Below are 16720 nucleotides of genomic sequence, written 5' to 3' on the forward strand. Positions count from 1 at the left end.
AGAAGGTGAGACTCATTTTAAGTTTATTCATCTTGTTTTCAATTATTTGGTTTTGCCAGGAGTACGTTGGGGAGAAGAGGGGGATGGGATGGGGTGAGGAGAAGTGGGAGACGAGGGCTTGAAATCACTGTTTTGGTCTTATCTGTGGACCAGTGCTTTTCCCAAACTATTTTAGGTAAGTAGCTGCTTTCAGTTGGGCCCCGAAGACAGTGTGCAGAGTTGCAGGTTCCATGACGTCGATGGGTGTGTTCAATGGGTCTTCTTCATTCGTGTCAATTTTCCATGTTTCAAATGTTGACATCGCTTTCATCGTCCGTCCTGAAAAGGATGCAAGCTTCCGGCGACAATCAGTGGGAGCCATCACTTGTTGCAATAGTTTCTGATGCTGTCTGCTCTCGATGAGATCCAAAGTTCCAGAAAAGGATGCAGATTTAACCAAACTTGGGAATGGATATTGTGGGGATGAGAAGAGTGTAGTTAAGAGGTCAGAAACATAGAAACATAGAAATTAGGTGCAGGAGTAGGCCATTCGGCCCTTCGAGCCTGCACCGCCATTCAATATGATCATGGCTGATCATCCAACTCAGTATCCCATACCTGCCTTCTCTCCATACCCTCTGATCCCCTTAGCCACAAAGGCCACATCTAACTCCCTCTTAAATATAGCCAATGAACTGGCCTCGACTACCCTCTGTGGCAGAGAGTTCCAGAGATTCACTACTCTCTGTGTGAAAAAAGTTCTTCTCATCTCGGTTTTAAAGGATTTCCCCCTTATCCTTAAGCTGTGACCCCTTGTCCTGGACTTCCCCAACATCGGGAGCAATCTTCCTGCATCTAGCCTGTCCAATCCCTTAAGAATTTTATAAGTTTCTATAAGATCCCCTCTCAATCTCCTAAATTCTAGAGAGTATAAACCAAGTCTATCCAGTCTTTCTTCATAAGACAGTCCTGACATCCCAGGAATCAGTCTGGTGAACCTTCTCTGCACTCCCTCTATGGCAATAATGTCCTTCCTCAGATTTGGAGACCAAAACTATACGCAATACTCCAGGTGTGGTCTCACCAAGACCCTGTACAACTGCAGTAGAACCTCCCTGCTCCTATACTCAAATCCTTTTGCTATGAAAGCTAACATACCATTCGCTTTCTTCACTGCCTGCTGCACCTGCATGCCTACTTTCAATGACTGGTGTACCATGACACCCAGGTCTCGCTGCATCTCCCCTTTTCCTAGTCGGCCACCATTTAGATAATAGTCTGCTTTCCTGTTTTTGCCACCAAAATGGATAACCTCACATTTATCCACATTATACTGCATCTGCCAAACATTTGCCCACTCACCCAGCCTATCCAATCTACCTTGCAGTCTCCTAGCATCCTCCTCACAGCTAACACTGCCCCCCAGCTTAGTGTCATCCGCAAACTTGGAGATATTGCCTTCAATTCCCTCATCCAGATCATTAATATATATTGTAAATAGCTGGGGTCCCAGCACTGAGCCTTGCGGTACCCCACTAGTCACTGCCTGCCATTGTGAAAAGGACCCGTTTACTCCTACTCTTTGCTTCCTGTTTGCCAGACAGTTCTCTATCCACATCAATACTGAACCCCCAATGCCATGTGCTTTAAGTTTGTATACTAATCTCTTATGTGGGACCTTGTAGAAAGCCTTCTGGAAGTCCAGATACACCACATCCACTGGTTCTCCCTTATCCACGCTACTAGTTACATCCTCGAAAAACTCTATAAGATTCGTCAGACATGATTTACCTTTTGTAAATCCATGCTGACTTTGTCCAATGATTAGAGGAATCATTACAAGAGGATTAGAGGATTACAAGAAGTACAGGAATAATACGATGGGGAAGGTGCTGCGTTGGAAATCATGGGAAGCCTATTGATCCCAGTGGATGCTGTTTTTGGGGGAATTATGTAGGTTAGAATGGAATGTGAGCAGCAGGAAAGTACAGCTATTCTCAATACCTCCAGCTGTGCTATAAAGGTCCTTGCATATTGAATCAGGCTACATTCATTTTACCCGATGAATTTCCCAAGAACCAAGAATGACCAGTTAAAATAGAAATCCTATAAAACCAGAGGTATAGTGTCCTTAAAAAGATTTAACAATGCACATGCCAATGAAGAGGGAATAGATTGCCCTTCTCTCCCTCCACCTTTCTTGTATGATTTATTGCCCTATTAAGATCTACACTTCCTTTGAGTAATGAACTGATGTGATGTTAGAAATAACACAGAATCAATATTTTCTCTCTACTCTAATGAACGGTTTGTTTGGAAAGTAATAGGAACTTCAGAGCTTTGTTTTCCTTCTCTCATCACCCAGGCGACAGAGGGGTGTGGGGGCTTATGTGCAATTGTGTTGTCCCAACACTTTGCCTGACCGAAGGTGAAATAAAGTCCAGCAGTTCAACAAATGTTTCTGGATTATAAGTGCTGTCCATCGTGACCGAACCTGAAGTTAGTAATCTTGTGATCCATTTAAATTGAGTCGACCTCATTGTAATCGTCTTGCAGAGAAGGAAAGATTATGGGCACAAAAAGCTGGAGTAACACAGCCGGTCAGACAGCATCTCAGGAGAAAAGAATAGGTGACGTTTCGGGTTGAGGCCCTTCTTCATACAGTCAGGGGAAAGGGACATGGGAGGTACAGAAGAAAGATAGGATGAATGAATGAAAATTATGCAAAAATTAACGATGATCGAGGAAAGGTGGAGCCCACAATGGTCTATTGTTGGCTGTGAGGTAGGTGATAAACTTCTAATGCATTCAGGGGTAAATTGAAAGGTTTGCAGTTAAAATGACATGATTTGATGTGGCTTTGTATATGAGGAAGAATTTTGGATGCATTGGAGATGCTTTGACCCTTTTCCAATTAACTCAATATTACCAAGTCTGCACCGGCATAAACTGTATGTCCTCCAGGTTCAAGAATAGCTTCTTGCGAACAACCATCGAGCTCTTGATCGCTACACAACACTAACCTCAACTACGAACTTCTATGGTTGCACTAAGGAAGTTGGGTATTGTTTGCACTCATGTTGTGGTTATTAAGTTATTGATATGTTTATTATATATTATTTATGTGTATTGTGTTTATCAGCCTGTTTTGCTGCTGGATGTAAGAATTTCATTCTGTTATTGGTGCAAGTGACAATTAATCTATTTGATCTATTTATTCATCTTTCTACTTATTTATTCATCGATATATGTAATTGTTTGTTTATTCATTTATTTATCCATGTATTTATTTGTCTATCTCTCTGTTTATCTACCTACCTGCCTATTTATTTAGTGGTGTGATACCACCTCTTGAGTACACCATTACATTTAAACCCTATTAAATATATATAATCTGGAATGAAGTCATGTTTTGTGTGATATTTACTGCTTGGGCAAATAATGCTGTGTAGATTTCATTTTGCAGCCAGGTTAATCCACGGAATAAAATTGTCATTTAACGGTCAGGAATAACCATAATAAATTAGAAGGAACTTAATAATTCAGTCTGAAGAAGGGTTTCGGCCAGAAACATTGCCTATTTCCTTCGCTCCATAGATGCTGCCTCACCCACTGAGTTTCTCCAGCATTTTTGTCTACCTTTTATAATAGCAACTGTAGTTTTAGGGTGAGAGAAAGGAGTTTGAAAGGAGTTCTGAGGGGTACGTTTTTACAAAGTGGTTGATATGTGGAATGCACTGTAAGGAGGAGCTGGTGGAATCAGATACAATTACTACATTTAAGAAGCATTTAGATATACAAATGCAGGTGTGGGTTAAGTGTAGATGGCAAAAAAAAGCTGCCTGTCTTTTGTACCTTTGCAGGTATGCGTGGTATCATGAAAAGTTTGTGGAGTCATGGTGGTCAAAGTGTTGTACGACCCTGACTTTGTTGATTTTTAAGCTTAACGCGGCACCACGCAAATCCAGCTGATAGCACTCGGAACAAAATGTCTTTGCACTTTTTCTTTCAAGCCATAATCCCTGTTTGTAAAGGGAATTTTGAGATAATGTTTTTAACTGAACCATTGAGGTCGTTTGTATTGATTATTGAGCTGGATCATGGAGCATTGAAACAAGTTTCATCACAATGCACTTATCACTTCTATAACTGGGCAAAGGAAACTCATCAAATGTGTTTAAAAAAAACATTTTTAAAGATGTAATGATGAATTTGCCTTTCTACTTACAGGCCCCCAGAGGATGATGTGCATTTAATGAGTGTGGTAAGTGTATCACAACCCTCAGTATTCTGTTGATGCATTCATGTCTCTCCCTTTTTATCCATGTCCCCAATATCTCAAATTTAATCTTTTTGTTCTCATGTTTGGAACGAAGCCCATTCAGTCCATTCACTCTGTTTGGTGTGCTATCTCTTTCAACCCTCCCTCCCCCATATTAACCTTGCTTCTCCATTTTATTGATTCTGCTCTGCCTGGTTATTGTTTATTGTGCCTCTTTTCATCAATTTAAATCTAAACCCACATGATTAAATGTTGACTTTTAATGATAAATTATATTCATTTTCTATTTTTAATTAATCTTGCTGGCACACATTGTCCTAATCTTTATGGCAATGTCCAATCTCTTGAGCCAATCGTTAAACATAAAAAAGTAAACAAAATCATTAATCATCCAATCCACATTTTTATGGCATTTCCAACTCTTGCCTTTACGTTGTAAATCTGTCATTTTTAAATTGTCAATGGAGTTCAGCAAAGTTCTATATCTTGGCATTTGGATCGGTATACTGCAAGTTTAATTTTATTTCCAAAATGATTAGTTACCTTCTGGACGAATCTGTGAATGAAACATTTTAGAAGGCTTTTTAGTCTGTCAGCATTACATATGTGAAAATGGGATTGTTGTTTTATTCGCTTTCACTGCTCCAACAGTCAATTCCAGGTTGACATATGACAATAAAACACTCTAGACTCTTGACTCTTGAATCGTACAATTCCTCAAATTCAGCCTTGCAGTTCGTGAATTGCATTTTGTGCAGATGCAGTTTGTGGCATCAGTTATGAACTCAACATAGAGTTCTTGTGTATTACTTGTACAGAGCATGCATGTAATTTGGCATTTTCAGTACAATCTTTCAACAGCACTCTGAAACTTAAAGGGAGGCAACCTGAGCCAGCCCACTGAGAATATAATTCGAACTAATCCCCATTATTTTTTTATAGGATTGCCCCCATTGTTTGCTATACAAGATATCTGGTTGCCACTCTCTACGATTCTTCCTGAACCTGATCCTCTGGCATGACATTCCCCTCACCACTCCTAAAAACCACACCCGCGTCTAACAATCTGAACCCTGAACACTTTTACAAACTCCCCTTGTGATCATTTAGTGGTATCCATCGCCTTGGAGCACTGGTGTAACACTGCTTTTAATGAAAGGCTTGTCTCCAAGCTAGTCGCTGATCTGTGCACATTGCCAGATTCACCTGACCTTCTGGCCTATGATGAATTTCCAGGGTTATGTCCTTTTGGTGCAATGCAAACTTGTAAAATTTGATTTGTTGACTGTGCCACAAAGCAGTATAATTTTATTTATATGACCCAAAATTGTTCAAGAATGCATCCCTTATCTGGAAGTTAGCCAGGTATATTTATGAAGTGCAAGATGCTTTTTCCTTAAGGCAGCCTGAAAACACTTGAATATTAAATCTTTTAAGGGAAAGTGGAATTTGTTTAATTTTGTTCATGTGAAGCAGTCGCATTTTAAAAGAGTATTAATGCATTTATCACCAACAATGAATGATTGGGCAAATATTTTTCAGCTTTCAGATAAGGAGACCAACAGTTTCCCATTGAGCTCCAGAAATGAGCTACCAGCAAATGGCCACACCGAGAGCCTTACAAATGGAGATGGTAAGGTTGCAATTAGCATGTACAATCTAAAGTAACATCAGTTAGAAGAAGAAATGATAAATACACAGGGGCATATTGGAATATTTTTACTGAAGTGGTTTGTAGTGAGGAGATTCTCAACAGTTTCTAAGTGGATAACTGCTCCATGTGTGGAAATCATCAACATCTCATCCTGTTTTAATCAACATTGATTCTTTTATCTTTGTCATTGTTTAATATTAAAGTTTTTTTTCGTGTAAGGATTATTTATTGTCCATTCCCATCAATCTGGCAGGTTTGTTGACTATCAGATTATTTTGCATTTGGAGAAGAAAAGTGTAACAATGGTTTTGCAATGAGACATGTTGCTCTATGATTTCACTTTCATAGTTCTTTCAGATCGGAGCACAATTATTAATTCCTCTGAAGATGCATCGCTTCCAGTTGAACCAGACCAACAAGATACACAGAGTAAATCATCAAAATGTCCACAGAGTAGAGAACTGCCTCAAATACCCGGCAATGATTCATTGCTGAGCACAGAACCTGCAGAGGTGAATGAAGTCAAGATCTTGCATGGAGTGTGTAACACCTATGAAGTGCTAAAGGACAGCTCATCTCAGGACATAATCATCGAAGACTCTCTCTATGAAACTGTGAAAGAGCTGAAAGAGGAATCCGGCAGTGTGGCCAATGAAATATATGGTCAGGCAGACAACACGGATTTGGATATCCCGGCACTCGATCACAATCACGAGCTTGCTGATGGGGCTGCAGCATATGCAACAGTAAGCAATGTGAAAATGAATCGCAGTATTTCCACAGAGCAGAGATTGATTATTGAAGATGATCCTCCACCACCACCGATAAAGCAGCTGGATGAAAACACAGAGGTGAGCCACCTTGCTTATTGTTTGTAATTCAATGAAACCTCTTATTTCAGAAACTCCCAATATTTTGGCACATGGGTCTAATAAACTGTCACTTAGAGTCATCGAGTCAAAGAGTGATACAGTGTGGAAACAGGCCCATCAGCCCAACTTGCCCACACAGGCTAACTACACTAGTTTCACCTGCCTGTGCTTGATCGATATCACTCCAAACTTGTCTTATCTGTGTATCTGTCTAACTGTTTCTCAAATGTTGGGATAGTCCCAGCCTCAACTACCTCCTCTGGCAGCTTGTTCCATACATCCACCACCCTTTGTGTGAAAAGGTTACCCCTCAGATTCCTATTAAATCTTTTCCCCTTCACCTTGAACCCATGTCCTCTGGTCCTCGATTCCCCTACAGGTAGTTGAGGCTGGGACTATCCCAACATTTGAGAAACAGTTAGACAGGTACACAGATAAGACAAGTTTGGAGTGATATCGATCAAGCACAGGCAGGTGAAACCAGTGCACTTTCGAGTTCATTTTAAAATTATTTTATTTGTTTTCAAATCGTTGAATGGGCTCGCCCCGCCTTACCTCCCTGAGCTGCTCCACCTATATGAATGAATGAATAAAATGAATGAATGAATGAATGAAAACGTTATTGTCATTCAGATATACACCTAGACACAGTGCACCTTGAATGAAATTTCGTTGCATTTGACTCTCCAATCAGGTAAATAGTAAAAGTAAAAGTGCTAGGTGCGTCCATAAAAATGCCTCATGTGCATGGTTCTGTAAAATAAATATATATAAAAAGTTTTTAAAAAGTGTCGATATTTAAAAAGTTCTAGCCTCGGTTTTGTTGATTGTTCAGTAATCTTATGGCCTGGGGGATGAAGCTTGCAGAACCTGGTTGTCCCGCTCTTCATGCTGCGGTACCTCCTCCCAGAGTTAAGCAGTATAAACAGTCCGAATTGTGGGTGTGTGGGGGCTCTGGTAATGCCCTTAGCTCTAATCAGACAGCGCTTGTACCCCATGTCCATGATTGAAGGAAGAGAAGTCCCAATGATTTTTTCCGCTGTCCTCACCACTCTCTGAAGGCACTTCCAGTCCGCAGCTGTACAGCTGCCGCACCACGTAGAGATGCAGCTAGTCATGACCGACTCAATTGTGCTTCTGTAGAAAGTGGCGAGGATGGGAGGGTGGAGGTGTAAACTTCTCAACCTGCGGAGGAAGTACAACCGCTGCTGTGCCCGTTTTGCCAGAGATGTAATGTTTGTGGACCAGTTTAAGGTGTCCGTTATATGCACCCCCAGGAACTTGATCTTTTTCACCTGCTCCACTGCTGAGTTGTTGATGCAAAGTGGAGTGTGACTGGGCTGAATTTTCCTTCTGAAATCGACGACAATCTCCTTGGTTTTGTTCACATTTAGGAGAAGGTTGTTCCTGCTGCACCAGCTCACGAGCTGTTCCACCTCCTCTCTATATGCCTGGTCGTCGTTATTGCGGATGAGGCCCACTACTGTTGTGTCATCCGCGTATTTGATGATATGGTTAGTAGTGGACCTGGCGACACAGTCATGTGTCATCAATGTGAAGAGCAGCGGACTCAGGACACAGCCCTGAGGGGATCTGGTGCTCAGTGTGATGACCGAGGAGGTGTTCTTCCCCACCCGCACAGACTGGGGTCTTTCAGAAAGGAAATCCAGGATCCAGTTGCATAGTATGGTATTGAAACCTAGGGGTGCCAGTTTGCTCACCAGATGCTGGGGGATTATCGTGTTAAATGCTGAGCTGAAATCAACAAACAGCATCCGCACGTGGGTGTTCCTCTCCTCCAGGTGTTGTAGGCTCAGGTGGACTACAGAGGAAATAGCATCCTCTGTGGAGCGGTTCGGGCGATAAGCAAACTGGAACGGGTCAAAACTGGAGGGGAGTTTAGAGACCATGTGCTGCTTAATAAGCCTCTCAAAGCACTTCATTATTATTGTTGTGAGTGCTACGGGGCGGTAATCATTCAGGCAGGTTATTGTAGACTTTATGCTCCTGCCCGGTGCCTCAGGTCAGCTGATCAGCTGCTCCTTGAGGTACTGAGGTCTAAGCGGAAGCTCAGAGGGGATAGAGCCTTTTCTGTTGCTGCTCCAGCAATTTGGAACACCTTGCCGTTGCACATCAGACAGGCCCCCTCACTGTCCATCTTCAAATCCTCCCTAAAAACTCATTTTTATTCTCTGGCTTTCGACACTGGCTGAGACATTGCTCCTGTTCTTAGTGCTTTTAATGTCTTTTAATTTTTACTGTTTTTAGTCCTTCGTTTTACGGTTTTTAATGGTTTGTAATAACTTTTTGTCCATGAGTTCTCATGTACAGCACTTTGTGGCAACTGCGGTTGTTTAAAGCGCTTTATACATAAAGTTTATTATTATTATATTACACTGGGCAAGAGATTCAGTGCATCTACCCGATCTATTCCTCTCATGATTTTATACACCTCTATAAGATCACCCCTCATCCACCTGCACTCCAAGGAATAAAGTCCCAGCTTACTCAACCTCTCCCTATAGCTCAGACCCTCTAGTCCTGGCAACATCCTCGTAAATCTTCTCTGAACTCTTTCAAGCTTGATAATATCTTTCCTATAACATGGTGTCCAGAACCGCACACAATACTCTAAATGTGGTCTCACTAATGTCTTGTATAACTGCAACATGACATCCCAACTTCTATACTCAATACTCTGACTGATGAAGGCCAATGTGCCAAAAGCCTTTTTGACCATCTTATCACTTGTCCTTAGTATGATTTGGAACTGCAGTATGTACTCAAACTGGATGTATACAAATTGGTAATAAATTCATGTGAGAGGAGCAGAATTAGGCCATCCGGCCCATCAAGTCTACAATTGCGTTATCACTTCCAGGGATTCAAAGATCATGTTAGACTCAAATCTGTTTCGAAGGAGACTGCAACGATTTATAATTCTAACCACTTATTTATCTTTGGTTGCAAAGTGAGTAATGTCTCAAATAAAATTTGAATTAAATTTGATCAGTGTGGAATGATTTTAGCTTAAAAAAAAGATAACAAGAATCACTGCAATCAGCAGGAAAAAATTATTAATGTCAAAAGGAGTTTTCTTTAAAATTGTGCTAATTAATATTTGATAGCAAGAATAAAATGGAAAAATAGCCTCTAAATATTTTTCATTTGACCCTGTTCTCACAGGCCAATATTATTGCCTTAATTAATTTAAGCTCGAAACAATAGTTTAATTTGTTATCTGTGAAGTTACACAGAAGAAAACATTACAAACAATATTTTGTATTTATCTAGTTTTCCTTTTCCTCCAGCCATCTATCCACTCTTCCATTGGATTTTCTCCCTGATACCTATCCAATTCTCTTTTAAACTTGGCAATTGAATCTGGTTTCATCACACATTCACTGAATTCTAGAACATGACTGCTCACAACTTTTTCTACATCACTCTGGCCCTCAATCAAGTGTTGATCCCTTTCGCCTTTTGAGGGCAGTTTCTGCTCTCCCACACTGCCCCGAGTCTTATGTAGGACAAAGGTCTCTCTTTGATTCTCGTTTTCAATACCTTACCCTTCCATATCTTTATGTCTCCCTCTCCCCTGACTCTCAGTCTGAAGAAGGGTCTCGACCTGAAACGTCATCCATTCCTTCTATCCAGAGATGCTGCCTGTCCTGCTTACTCCAGCATTATGTGTCTACCTTGAATCTTTGTGATTTTGAACAGTTCCGTTAATGTCTCTCTCAACCACCTTGTCTAGAAAGAGAAAAGCATTATGTTTCTATCAGATTCTCCATTGAATGGCCACCAATCGATGACCTGTCATTGAATCCACAAATTATTGGGACCCTTAGTATTTTTCATATAGTTTCTGAACTGAGCAACAGTTAAAGTAGTGTGTCTTTCCTGATTTAAATTGCTTTCTCAACCACTCATGGCACCTTCAAAAGTTTCATGTGCATGCTCACACCTCCACCCCTGCCTGGTAAATTCTCAATGGACTGCACAAATGGGAAGTCTGTTTATAAGGTGACCACTGAAGTGAGATCCAATGCCACTGCACACTGAACCAGAGTTACAATGTGAGATCCAAAGAATCTAACTCCATAACTACACGGAAATTATCTTTCCAAACTTGTACAGGTGTTTCAATGCACTCACTCGCACACACTAATTTCAGTGAAAATGTTACCTTTCATTTATCATGCCTCTTTCTTTGCAGGGCTTTTGAATGTGGCGGCGCCTAACGGCAGCGGCTCGACTACAGTCTGTATTTTTTTATTTTTGTCTTGTTAAATGTATGTCTTGAGTTAGTTTTTATTTATTTTTTTAGCTGTGTATATGTGGGGGGTGGTGGGCGGGCTGTGGGGGAAACCGTTTTAAATCTCTTCCCTGTGCGGGGACCCGACTATTCCCTGTCGGGTCTCGGATGTCGTTGGGCCTAACATCGTGGAGCCGGCGGTGGCCTCTGGCCGGGACTAACCTGAGGGCTCCAGTTGCAGAGCCTGCGGAACTGACATCGCGGAACTGGCCAACTTCGGAGCGGGAAGAGCTCTGGTGGCGCGTGGCTGCGACCCGACTTTGGAGTTCGGAGGCACCGGCCGCAGACCCGGTGGACGGGAACATCGGGAGCTCGCAGGTCCCTGGTGGCAGACCGCTTTTCCGAGCTTCGCAACGGCGACTTCTCCCGCTGGAATCGCGGGTTTAAGGACATGGAGCCGAGGCCTAACATCGCCCGGCGTGGCTTAAACGGCCTCAGGACTTACCATCGCCCGCTGGGGGCTTTAACATCGGAGCCCCAGTTCGCCTCGACACTGCAGTTGGACTGCTGAACCACGGGAGAAGGAACAAAGGGAAGAGATAAAGACTTTGCCTTCCATCACAGCGAGGAGATGTTGGAGACTCACTGTGATGGATGTTTATGTAAACTGTGTTAAGTGTGGGTCTTGGATTGTTTTGTAATGTAAAAAAAAAAACTGTAGAAATGATATTTCGTTCAAACCTAGGTTTGAATGACAATAAATTGCATTCTATTCTATTCTATTCTATTCTATTCTATTCTAATGTATTTTCTATGGAGAATAGCATTCAGTTTCATGAGCATGCCAGTTTTTTTTTTTTTAAATACTATAAACCAAAGTAAAAAACAAAATTCAGCCCTGTGTTCAAAATCACGAGACCGAGTCATTCCATCAATTTTATCACAGAAATAACTACTCAACTCCAGTAATGGACTTGAAGTGTTTTCAAACAATAATGGAAAGCGTCTTCTCAGCCTCTAATGGGTCCATTCTATTTCTCCTGAGATGTGTATCTTGCTATAATGTGCCTTTTGGCTGGATCCCAAATAACATTGTAGAGTTGGCTGTTGGTTTTCTAAATGTGTTTACCAGCTACTTTGTCCAATCCCCTCATCTGTCCATCCAAGCCTGCAATCCACTTGCCTCTCCCAACTGGAGAAAAATGGATTGATAGGATTTACTTGTATCCAGTGGCGGACTGGCCAGGGTGTCAGCTTGCCCGATGGCAAGTGGGCCCCTGATGAAGTGATAGCAAGTCATGGCAAGTGGGCCCCTGTTAAATGATAGCATTGTAGTTGTGGGTGGGCCCCCTTTGTCTCCTGGCAACCAATATTTTTAGACCCAGTCCGCCACTGCTTGTATCTGTAGCAAGAACTTGGTCCAGTAATCTTGGCCATTGATAACTGGTTGGCAAACCTGGGCGAGTAGCTGTCCACCATTAGAGTGATTAAGGGTCCAGTCCCACTTAGGCGATTTCTTTTCGGCGACTGCCGGCAAGTGTCAAAGTCGTAGCAGGTCGCCAAAAAAGTGGCAACTGGACCACCCTCTACGACAATGTCTATGACAAGTTACGACCACCTACCACCTGGTCAACGTCAAGCTACCGACAACCGGCGACCCATTAGGACGTCCACCTACGACCACACCTACGACAACCTACAATCACACAGGCGACAACCAAAGTCAACCTAGGTCCACCCGCGACAAGCTATGACAAGCAATGACCCTGTCGGCGACAACTGAAGACAATTCAGTTGCCAGTACCTGTCGCCGGTTGATGTAGGTAGTCGTCAATGAAATTCACCGGTCAGCACCCGGCGACAGCACCTACGTGACAACCTGCGCCATCCTGGCGACAACCGGCGACAGCACCTACAACAGGAGAAGACAAGCTACGTCAACCTCACAGTCGCCGAAAAGTTTTGAACATTTCAAAGTCCAGCGGCGACCAGAAAAACGTTATGACTCTTTAGGCGACTTGAGGAGACAACTCACGACCATACAGGTGTCACCCCGCGACCATGTGACGACAGCCTAGTCGCCTGTAGTCCCCGAAAAAATTGCCTAAGTGGGACAGGAAATCCCTATAAATTTCCTTTATTAGCATTTACTATAGTTACATGCACCTTGCTTTCATGTATACATCTTGCAACTTTGTTTCCACCATGATAGTAATAGTATTGTGTTGAATCTTACAAGTGAAACATTGTAAATAAAGAACTTGAGCTGTGAAGTTATCATGTATAAACCTACTAAATGTGAAGCCAAGTTAAGAGGGGTGTTGGCTAAGATTATTTATAGGTTTCCATTGCGGAGCTCAAATTTCCTCTGGGTTTGCAGAAATGCTTTTAAAAAGAGATCTCCTTGTTTGCCTGCCAATTTTTTTGTGGTGTGATCATGTTCAATATTAAGTAATAATGACAACTTATTGTATGATCAATTGTTTTGAACATGTGGCTCTTAAAACTGACATCCTAAATTAAAATATTTAGAGATGCAGTTTAGTTCCGTTTAGTGTTGCATGTCTTTCATCAGGTAAGCTTTCATAAATAAAAACAAAACACTGAAAATACTCAGCATGTCAAGCAGGACCTGTGGAGAGAGAATCCCTGCCATTGTTTCGGGCCATTGTCCCTGCATCAGGTCTAAGAAAACCAAGACTTTGTTGTTAAGCTGCGGGAGAGTGATGGGGAAAACTAAAGAAGTGCCTTTGAAGGAGGTATATGGAGAACAGGAGAGAATGGATGACACAGGTGATGATGGTGCCAGTTGACAGTCAATGGATGTAAGCGTGTTAATCACAGATGGTCTGGCTGAAAATATTTAAGTGGAAGGTAAAGAACGAATGCAGAGTAAAGGAAAGAGGTGCTAGAGCTGGGAAGATTCAAAACATTGCAGATGCTTGACATTTGACATCAAAGAATGTTGGAAATTGTCAGGAAGCCAGGTACCATCTGTGGAGAGCAAAACAGTTAATGTTTCCAGTTGGAGATGCAAGTAACTGCAGATGCTGAAATCGTGCATAGAATACAAAATAAAGATAAAGATAAAGATAGCCTTTATTGTCATTCAGACCGAAGTCTGAACGAAATTGCAGCAGTCATACATACAATACAATACAATAAAAACAACAATAAACACATATTAACATCCACCACAAATGCTGGAGTAAATCAAGGCCTGAAGCTGGGACCAAACCTGAAACGTTGCCTATCCAAGTCCTCCAGAAATGCTGCCAACCTGCTAAGTTAAGGGTCTGTCCCACTTGGCTGTCATTTGCGCCTCATTTACGTGTCATATGTAAAATAGGTCGACGCATCGTTACGCGCGACGTCGCTCGCAAATCGTGCAACATCATGCCATCTGGTGCGCGTGACGTCATTAGAATACCCTGCGGCACGCGGCGACGCATGGTTACACACGGTGACGTAACCATGCGTCACCACGCAATACACGTGAGACGTTGGGATGTAGCGTGCGACGCCAATGCATCAGCGTGCGTAGCCAATGCATCAGCGTGCGTACGCGATACGTCATGCAGGTGGCGCATGAGGATTTCATACAGGACGAAATCCTGGAGCACCACGCGATACCGCACGCAACTCCTCACTCCTCCACGCCTCTCCATGCGCCCGTCCCGCGCTACCCACACACTACCCGTGCGTCACAACGCGCTGACCTATTTTACATATGAAGCGTAAATGAGGCGCAAATGACGGCCAAGTGGGACAGGCCCTTTACTCCAGCACTTTGTGTTCTAATGTTTCAGGCTGCTAACATGTGTTTTGATTCAGAGGCAGTTTATCTGGAAATTGTTTAATTTGTCGTTAGGTCCTGAGGGAAGTCATAGGCAGTTGATAGATAAAATGCTATTCTTCAAGCTTGTTTTGGCCACAGTGAAGAGTGGGTCAAAGATTAAAGTGATTGACATCTGCAGGTGCCCCCTTGTGAAGTGTATAGAGAGAAAAGGTGTCTATGCATTCCACAAATGGTCACCTATTCTGCATTTGTTTTCTCCAATGAATGGGAGACAATGCAACCAGCACTGAATGCGGGAAGTATGAATGAATTACATCCTCCCTGGGAGGAGAGCTTTGTGGAAACAAGGGACAAGACAGACTAACGAGGAAATGCAACTGTGTGATGGCTTGGGAAAGTGCCTTGAGAGTGGGCATGAATGAAGTGTGAACCAGATAGTAACAGCTCCTTTGAAATGCTAAAGGAGTAGGAGGTAGCCCTGTGGCATCAACATGACAGTAGTGGAAATTATGGCACCTGAGGACAAGGGGACCCCTATCCTTGGTCTGAGTAGGAGGATGGGGGATGGAAATGGAGCAGAAATTTGGGAAGTGAAACAAGTCAACACAAGAGTTGACATGGCTTTTGATGATGGTGGAGAGGGAAACAATGGTTGCTTTTCAATGACTGATAAATGTTCATACCATTCCTGGAACAAATACCTGTTTGTTGAGAGCACAGTTGAGAATGCTTCACATGCTTCCTAGTTATACCCATTTGTTTTCACCCCATGTACATTTTGAGGTGTTTATACGTCATCTTTATCCTAATCTAAATAGGACACCCTAGTTTTCATTGCTGGAAGGGTTGTCATTGAAAACATTGACTGACTTGTTATGTTGATAAATAAAGTGGTTTAACCTGATCGAATGAGCTATCTTTCAATGTCTTTGTAGAAGTATTTCAGCTCCGTCCAGACGAACATTACAACAGCTCTTGATTGATGCCATCGGTTTCAATCGGTCCTAGCCTCAGAAGCATTAGTCCATATAATTTGGTTCTGTTGTTCTATACAGTAAAGGGCCTGTCCCACTTACACGACCTTGGCTCGCAAATTACGCAACCTCATGGTCGCTTGAGGCGCACGGGCACCGTATAGCCGCACGGGGCCGGTCCCACTTAGAAGCGCGGAGGGGTATGGAGTTGTGTGGGGCTGGTCCCGACATCGCGCGGGGCTCCGAAATTCTTGCAGTGACCAAAATCTTTGGGCGCCAACGACCTGTCAGCCCGCGTACGCACGCAGGCACATTGTAGTCATACGCAGCGTCTTGGCGTCGTACGCAGTGTCTTGAAGTTGTACGCAGCGTCTTGATGGCATACGCAGCGTCTTGACGGCGTATGCCTAGCACGTGGCGTTGTGTGATGACGTCACCGCCCGGCGTGGCATTGCGTGATGACGTCACCACCCAACGCCGTGCGATGCCCAAATTCAGTCGGCCCACCTCCTGCCCAGCTGATTTGTAAGCATGATGTAAATGACGTCACTCGCCAGACGCACGCAATCGCACGCAAGTGGGTCAAGCCATACTATCTTCAGGCCAAGATACAAAATGTATGGTGTTGTTTGTCTCCAGAATGCATCGAGAGGATAATATCAGCTTTCTCCATGATTAATTTGTTGTTCGTACACCATCGTGAGTGAGTTAGCAAATTCTGCAATGGCGTTAATACCCGTTTGTGCTGTGCTCTTTAAGTTGGAGGTTCACCGATTCAACCTAAAATTTATTATTAATTGCCTTTTCTCAAGGATATTTGTTGCCAAATAAAATAAACTCCAGACGAATCTTATAACCTTAATAATTTCGTAAATGAGCCAAATAATATATAGTCATTAAAT

General features: G+C 42.7%; 1 protein-coding gene across 4 annotated transcripts in view; it reads left to right on the forward strand.

Moving 5' to 3' along the window:
• Positions 1-16720, forward strand: part of pag1 (phosphoprotein membrane anchor with glycosphingolipid microdomains 1) — a 118787-nt gene that overhangs the window by 89413 nt on the left and 12654 nt on the right. For all 4 annotated transcript variants that reach the window (XM_033019228.1, XM_033019226.1, XM_033019227.1 and 1 more), the window contains exons 3-5: positions 4210-4243; positions 5804-5894; positions 6264-6766. In XM_033019228.1, coding sequence (XP_032875119.1) covers positions 4210-4243; positions 5804-5894; positions 6264-6766 — 628 coding nt within the window. The remainder of the gene's footprint in view (positions 1-4209; positions 4244-5803; positions 5895-6263; positions 6767-16720) is intronic.

Source organism: Amblyraja radiata, chromosome 4, assembly GCF_010909765.2.
Source record: "Amblyraja radiata isolate CabotCenter1 chromosome 4, sAmbRad1.1.pri, whole genome shotgun sequence".
Lineage (NCBI taxonomy): Eukaryota > Metazoa > Chordata > Chondrichthyes > Rajiformes > Rajidae > Amblyraja > Amblyraja radiata.